Source organism: Quercus robur, chromosome 4 (assembly GCF_932294415.1).
Source record: "Quercus robur chromosome 4, dhQueRobu3.1, whole genome shotgun sequence".
Lineage (NCBI taxonomy): Eukaryota > Viridiplantae > Streptophyta > Magnoliopsida > Fagales > Fagaceae > Quercus > Quercus robur.
Genome location: NC_065537.1, coordinates 50,929,220 through 50,936,960, shown reverse-complemented (window position 1 = coordinate 50,936,960; position 7,741 = coordinate 50,929,220). Strand labels below are relative to the sequence as shown.

The following is a 7,741-nucleotide window of genomic DNA, read 5'->3' as shown; positions in this document are numbered from 1 at the left end:
TATTTTTTTTTAAAAAAAACCTCAAAGCAAAATACAAAACGGTGAGAGTGCGATGATCACATTAACCCCTGAAAGACAAAATTTGTGAAAAAATTGGATTGATAACTGCTTCTTCATTCTTTGGACCAATCAGCGAAGACACACAAAAAGCCATCGAAACACACACTCAGAGAGAGAAGACAAAAAATGCATTACTGGGTTCGAGCTTCTTCTGCTTATTTCGGTGGCACTCCTCCCCAACCTCGCAGGCACTCACACAAACTCTCTCTCTGTTTTTGACTTTTTTGGGATATTCTCAGTGGTCACACCGCAGTCAACATCGGCAAATCGAAGGTGCTTGTGTTCGGTGGACTTGTTGACAAGAAGTTTCTCAGCGATGTCGTGGTCTACGATGTTGGTACTATTTTTGTTGTTGTTTCCCACTTTTATTATAGAGCTAGTGTGGCAAACTTGTCATGTTAGTAATGGAAAGCCTATATGAGTAATAAATTAATAATAGATTCGTTGAAGACTTGTTATGATAGGTTTGTACTTTAGCTTTTCCTAAAATATGCTTCTACATGTTAAAAAAAAATTGTAACTTTTGATTGGAGGGGCTGGGGACTATGCCACATGAAGCAGAGGGACTAGTTTGAGTTTCTTGTTTACTCTCTTCTTGGAGCCAAAATTTACATGTAAAAAAATGGAGGGCCCAAAAGTCATGACATTTTTAATCTCTTAGATGATAGCATTATAACTAGAGAGATTTTGGAAACTTTTGGGTTGGGGGGGGGGGGGGGGGGGGTGTTGTCAAATCACTGGTCTACTGAATCCTTTCGTGTGAAGGATGCCTCCACCTGTTGGTTATCAGATGTGTATGTCTTGGACACAAGTAACCTCTTTTCTATGTCTTTTAAGATTTATTTTATGTTCTCTTCCTGAAAAATTTAAGGAGAGAATGTTTTATAATGGTGGAAACTAAAATTAGATTGCATGTGATTTGCTTTGTGAAACAGTATCACTAGAATGGATGGAGCTGTCGGTATCTGGATCATTACCACTACCTAGATGTGGCCACACGGCTACTATGGTGGAGAAAAGGTTGCTTGTCTATGGTGGCAGAGGTGAAGTAGCATTCTGTCTGCTCACATGGGGATTAGGTTTTATAATTGCTTAGAAACAATGTTTGGTGATGAGTCATTATTGAATTTAAAATTTTCATCTTGATTAAAATTTTGTATTCTCTTTGTTTCTTGCTTCTTTCTTTACCTATATATATATATATATAAAATTGTATTCAAAAGTTGAGAGATGTACATTTGATACCATTGTTATCAACTTTGTCATTTCAGATACTTCTCATATCTCTGTTACTAAAGGCATCTATGCTGTTAATTATTATAAAGAATGTTTAAATTAATTACATTTCAATTTTTTGGGTGCTGCTGTCAGAACTATGCTTATACTTATTTACTTGCTTGTGTTCTTTTAAGATGTTTGTAACTGTCACGGCTGCTTTTTCTTGACTTAAATAGGAGGTGGTGGGCCAATTCTGGGTGATTTATGGGGCTTGAAGGGTCTTATTGAAGAAGTTTAATAGTTACTTTTGTTTTCTTCTTATTTTTTTTTCCTTCCCTTTTTATTCTAATCCTCTTTAGTAATCCAAGCGCATTCTAAAATTTTCATCAAATAAATTGATTTGAGTGCTGTTGTGGCATATATCATATAGCTTTTCTTTGCATTGTGCTTGGCAAATCTCTTTTTCTTGATTTCATTATTTCATTTGGGTTACATATTTCTTTGTTCTTAAAAAATTATTCCACAAGTTCCAAATCGAGTGTATATCAACATTATATTCTTACTTTCTTAGTTCCTTTACAAAACATGTGGAAGATCACCTAAAGGTGATGAGTAACAAGTGTTAATAGGATGGTTGGTTATCAGTTGAATCTCAGGTTGTAAGGTATCTGATATTTTCTCTCAATTTTTACCCATTTTTTCACAAGCCAAATAGATTAAGGAAAATGGGTGGAGGGTAAGTTAAGAAGAGAGGGAGAAATTGGGTAAGAATTGAGAACAAATTGGTAGAGCATAAAAAAGGGTGGAGGGTAAGCTCCTGGGTTCAATATCCCACTTGTTGTGTGCGAAAACTTACCAATAAAAAAAGGGGAGAGTAGAGGAAGACCGTCTACATGTTTGTCACTACAGAGAGAGAGAGAGAGAGAGAGAGAGAAAGAGATTGGGATCATCAATCTTAAATATATAAATTTTTGGGGGTCCTTAGGTTTTCAATTACCTCACAATTGGTCTAGGTCAGGCGGCATTGGTCATGCAGCTCGTGCTTGGGTGGGCTTGACTAGCCCTAATGTGAGTTTCAGACAGACAAAGTGGATATAGACATGCATTAATTTTGGGCTTCTTGATTGTATTGCTCTTCTGGGGCACCCTGGCCCCTATGGTATTATTGTTCCCGGGAGAGAATTAGTTATGGTTCCAAATTGAAGACTTAACCTGGGCCCTGTGGGTCTCTTTCATGAATTTTTATTCACCCAAGCAACAATATGTTAATATAGTGACTGTATTTGGGGAGTGTGCATGTGTGTTTTAGAGAAAGAGACAGAGGAGACACTAACATACATTAATTTAGTGCTGCTTGACTTTTTTTCCCAGACTTTTTTTTGGTAGAAGGGGGGGTGGTTTGAATGTGATTCCAGATTCTCAATCCTTGGTTTTTGATTTTCAGATAACAAACTTTGGTTTCAGCCAAAGTGCACTGGAAGTGGGTCTGAGGACCAGGTAGGTCCAAGCCCACGGGCATTTTACATTGCTGTTGCAATTGATTGTCACATGTTCGTCTTTGGTGGGCGTTATGGTAGCAAAAGGTCTGTGCACATGCTCTACTTTATGTTTGCTGTCCATGGGTTTTGTGCTTTGTAGCTCTAAATTCAGTCTTGTTATTAATGCTGAGGATGGATTTTCAGGTTGGGTGACTTTTGGGTTCTACAGGTAAGAATCTTATATAGCAGATTCAGGAAAGCATAGTAATGATGGATGTGTCACAAAATTCATATACTAGTGCTTGTTTTACGACTTATGGGGATTTATGGAAGTTATGTTTATTCCAGATATATGGCAGTGGTCTGAGCTCACCAGTTTTGGTGACTTACCTTCGCCACGAGATTTTGCTGCAGCTTCAGCCATTGGGAACCGGAAAATTGTTATGTGAGTGTCAATATTTATCTTTGCAGCATAATTTGTCAAATAACTGGTGTAGATCTTAGGTATTTGACTTAATCAAAAAACAAAAAAGCAGAATGATTTTCTTCACGACTTTATATAAAGCAAGATGTGATTGAGTGCAGGTATGGTGGCTGGGATGGTAAAAGGTGGTTATCAGATGTGTATGTCTTGGACGCAAGTAACCTCTTTTCTATGTCTTTTCAGATATACTTTATGTTCTCTTCCTGAAAAATTAAAGGAGAGAATGTTTTATAATGGTGGAAACTAAAATTAGATTGTATGTGATTTGCTCTGTGAAACAGTGTCACTAGAATGTATGGAGCTGTCGGTATCTGGATCATTACCATCACCTAGATGTGGCCACAAGGCTACTATGGTGGAGAAAAGGTTGCTTGACTATGGTGGCAGAGGTGAAGTAGCATTCTGTTTGCTCACATAGGGATTTGGTTTCATAATTGCTTAGAAACAATGTTTGGTGATGAGTCATTATTGAATTTAAAATTTTCATCTTGATTAAAATTTTGCATTCAAAAGTTGCCATTTTTTGTTAGGGTGCAGAGAGATGTACGTTTGATATCATTGTTATCAACTTTGTCATTTCAGATACTTCTCATATCTCTGTTTCTAAAGGCATCTATGCCGTGAATTATTATAAAGAATGTTTAAATTAATTACATTTCAATTTTTTGGGTGCTGCTGTCAGAACTATACTTACACTTATTTACTTGCTTGTGTTCTTTTAAGATGTTTGTAACTGACACGGCTGCTTTTTCTTGACTTAAATAGTAGGTGGTGGGCCAATTCTGGGTGATTTATGGGGCTTGAAGGGTCTTATTGAAGAAGTTTAATAGTTACTTTTGTTTTCTTCTTATTTTTTTTCCTTCCCTTTTTTTTCTAATCCTCTTTAGTAATCCAAGCGTATTCTAAAATTTTCATCAAATAAATTGATGTGAGTGGTGTTGTGGCATATGTTGGGTCCGTTTGAATACAACTTATTTTTGCTGAAACTGAAAACTAAAAACTGAAAACACTGTAGCAAAATAATTTTTAAATGTATGAATAGTAACGTGAGACCCATTTTTAATATTTTTTAACTTGTGAACAGTGCGTGAATAGTGCTCTGGTCCCCTAAAGCAGAAACGCGTGCAGCAGGGAAAAAAAAAAAAAGGTAAAACTCAAAACGCCAAACATGCATTTCATCTGGATCCAAACACTCACATCATATAGCTTTTCTTTGCATTGTGCTTGGCAAATCTCTTTTTCTTGATTTCATTATTTCATTTGGGTTACATATTTCTTTGTTCTTAAAAAATTATTCCACAAGTTCCAAATCGAGTGTATATCAACATTATATTCTTACTTTCTTAGTTCCTTTACAAAACATGTGGAAGATCACCTATCTTGAAAAGATACTGTGACTAAGGTACCAATCCATTATTGTGAATAGAATGATTGCAATGAATTGCAGTTATAATTACATAATGATATGGCAGATTATGAATTCCTAAAAGTAATGTCATACACAGTTCTGGTGTTAGACTCTTCCATTCACGTAGTAGATATAGATCCCAATCTATGTGATGGATTTTACCTGCCAATGCTACATGGAACATGATAGCGCTGATGAGTGATATATATACACAAGAAATCCAATGTGGGGCTCTAATTTGGAAATATGCTCGAAGTTACAGAGGGATTTTCTTTGGGGTGGTTTGGCGGATGAGCATAAACTTCATTTGGTAGGGTGGGTTAAGGTGTGTTATCCTTTTGTTGATGGTGGGTTGGGGATTAGGAAAATTACTACCTTTAATAAAGCTCTTTTGGGTAAGTGGTTGTAGCGTTATGGGGTTGAGGAGACAAGATTATGGAGGCGTGTGATCGCATTGAAATTTGGGGAGGAATTTGGGGGGGGGGGGGTCTTCAAGGTTACATAGGGGTTCACATGGGTGTGGTGACGTAGGACAAGGGGAAACAAGGTTTAATAGGGCTTTAGGAATGAAACAAAGGTGAAAATCCAGATCTGGATTGCTGTGAACAGGGCTGTGAATAGTAACCGTGAAGTAAATAAAAGATAAACACACAAACTGTACATGCTTATAGCTCTAAAATCTGAAAATATTATTAATCTCTACCTTAATAGAAAACACCACAACTCTTTAAATAGAAGACTAAACCTAATCCTAGTAGAACTAGGTTTTCTTAAAAACCTAATAAAACTTGGACTTGGACTCTTTGGGCTTTAATACCAAACCCAAATTAAATAACTAAACTTAAATAAAACCCAATGGACTAATAACACAGCCCATTCCAGAAAACATAAAATTTCTAAAATACCCCTAACACTTAAAACTAATTAAAAGTCTTAGGATGCCTTTTATATGTTTTCAACGATTGCTGCCATGGTCCTGCATCATGTGGTTTATGGCATGGCATTCGGAAAGGTTGGGAGAGTTTTAGCAAGTTCCTTTCCTTTGAGATTGGTTTGGGGAGTAGAATCCGGTTCTGGCATAATCATTGGTGTGGAGATCAATCATTGAAAGGAACTTTCCCGGAGCTATTTGAACTTGCTGCTTATAGGGAGGCATCTGTGGGAGATATGGTGGTGAGTCACACTTTGGAGGAAGGATGAAATTGGAATATACGGTTCCAATGTGGTTTTAATGAATGGGAGATGGAGTTGGTGGGGGCCTTTACTCGTACATCGGAGTCGCTAAGTCCTCCTATTGAGGGTGGAGATAAGATGAGGTTGTGTTTGGGGTCGAAGGGGAATTTTGATATAAAATCCTTTTATGGTGCATTGAGGGCATCAAGCTCTATTACTTTTCCTTGGAAGAGTATTTGGGGTGTGAAGGCTCCATGTCGTGTGTCGTTTTTTGTTTGGACAACTGCATGGGGGGAGGGTTCTCACAACGGACTATTTGAGGAAAAGGGGCTGCACTATTATGGATTGGTGTTGTCTATGTAAATGTAATTGGGAGAGTGTAGATCATTTGCTTCTACATTGTGGTGAGGTATTTCGGTTATGGAGCTTTGCCCTTAGATCTTTTAGTTTTTCTTGGGTTCTACCTAAAAGAGTTATTGACTTGCTGGTCGGTTGAAGGAATTGGTTGGGAAAGCATTCTTCAAATGTTTGGAATTTGGCACCACATTGTGTGATGTGGATTATTTGGAGGGAGAGAAATAATTGCATATTTGAAGATTCGGTGCTTTTTGGGGATAAGCTCTTAGAGTTGTTTGCGAGCACTTTGTTTGATTGGTCTTGTGCGTGGGGTTTTACTTCTTCGAAATCCATTCCGCTGTTTTCAGATTCACTTTTTCCTTGTGCAAAAGTTGTTTTGTTTTCCTTTGTTGCTTGTACATATTTCCTTCATTTACTTCATCTCTTTGATGGAGTAGCTTCTTTTAATACAAATTTTTCATACCTGTAAAAAAAAAAAAAAAAAAAAAAAAAGTATGTTTAAAGCAGTGGTTGGATCTCAGTGTACAAAGCCATCTGCCAAAACATGCGTAAAATGAATGAATCTCTTCTATAGATTAATGGATGTATCATGTAAATTTTTTTATGATAAATACTATTCAGAAACTATTCTCTGAATTTTATTTGTGGAGAAGTCCTTGATTATTTGACCATGAGGTGTATTTCTGTCTTCTAATAAGTATTTAAGAAATCCTTGCCTGCGTATACTTTTTTTGAAGTGATATTTCTCAATCAGTTTTTGAGTGTCAGAGAATAATTAAAATAGTTCTATTAGAAGTTCTTTTGTAAACTAAGTTGAATTTATGTCATTTCTTTGTTGTGGGAGGAAGAAAATGAAACACCTGGATAGACCCAGTTGAAGCTTCCAGGTCAAGCTCCTTCTTCTCGCTATGGTCATACTGTGACCTCTGGAGGGCACTATGTAACAACCTTCAGCATCCTTTATATTCTCATGGGACTGGTGGTTGGTTGAGTCGTTATGACATTTATTACAATGACTGCATTGTTTTAGATTGGGGTGAGTGCTTAACAACTTTGCTGGTTGGATTCCTAGCAGATATGTGTTGGATGTGTCATCATGATGTTAATGAACGTTCTATATTGTTCATGCTATAGATATTCTGACTATTACCTGTATAAAGTTGTTTGTTCTATTTTTAAAACAGTTTTCTTCGAAGTGTGACATTTACATGTGAAATTACATTTTACCTTTTAAATTCAAAAATAAAAAATAGTGGTGTGAGAGAGGTTATTTTCTACTTCTTGTCTCCACGGCCATGCATCTCACAAGATACCTAGTGGGCGCTGTTCAAACATGTTGTAGCCAAAAATGGTTTTGATTATCTGACAATAATGCATGCATTGTTTGGTTTCATGGAAAAGCCCCAATGTTGTAACATAGATTTCTCATAACTTGTTTTAGAAATAAGCAACACACAACGTGTAATTTACAGACTTCTTTGATGAAGAAACATGGTGTATGACTATTTTTTATGGTCCTTTTGTTACCAGCGGAACTGAAAAGTGGATACAATGATAGATAGT

At 36.6% G+C, this 7,741-nt stretch overlaps 1 protein-coding gene across 1 annotated transcript; it reads left to right on the top strand.

Moving 5' to 3' along the window:
- The first annotated feature begins 825 nt into the window (after positions 1–825).
- LOC126722881 (protein GLUTELIN PRECURSOR ACCUMULATION 3-like) lies at positions 826–4,313 on the top strand. Its single transcript, XM_050426023.1, has 7 exons — positions 826–854; positions 996–1,103; positions 2,723–2,861; positions 2,961–2,985; positions 3,105–3,201; positions 3,342–3,380; positions 3,522–4,313. The coding sequence occupies exons 1-7, from the start codon at positions 827–829 to the stop codon at positions 3,656–3,658; spliced, it is 573 nt and encodes a 190-aa protein (XP_050281980.1). The 5' UTR covers position 826; the 3' UTR covers positions 3,659–4,313.
- The last annotated feature ends 3,428 nt before the right edge of the window (positions 4,314–7,741 follow it).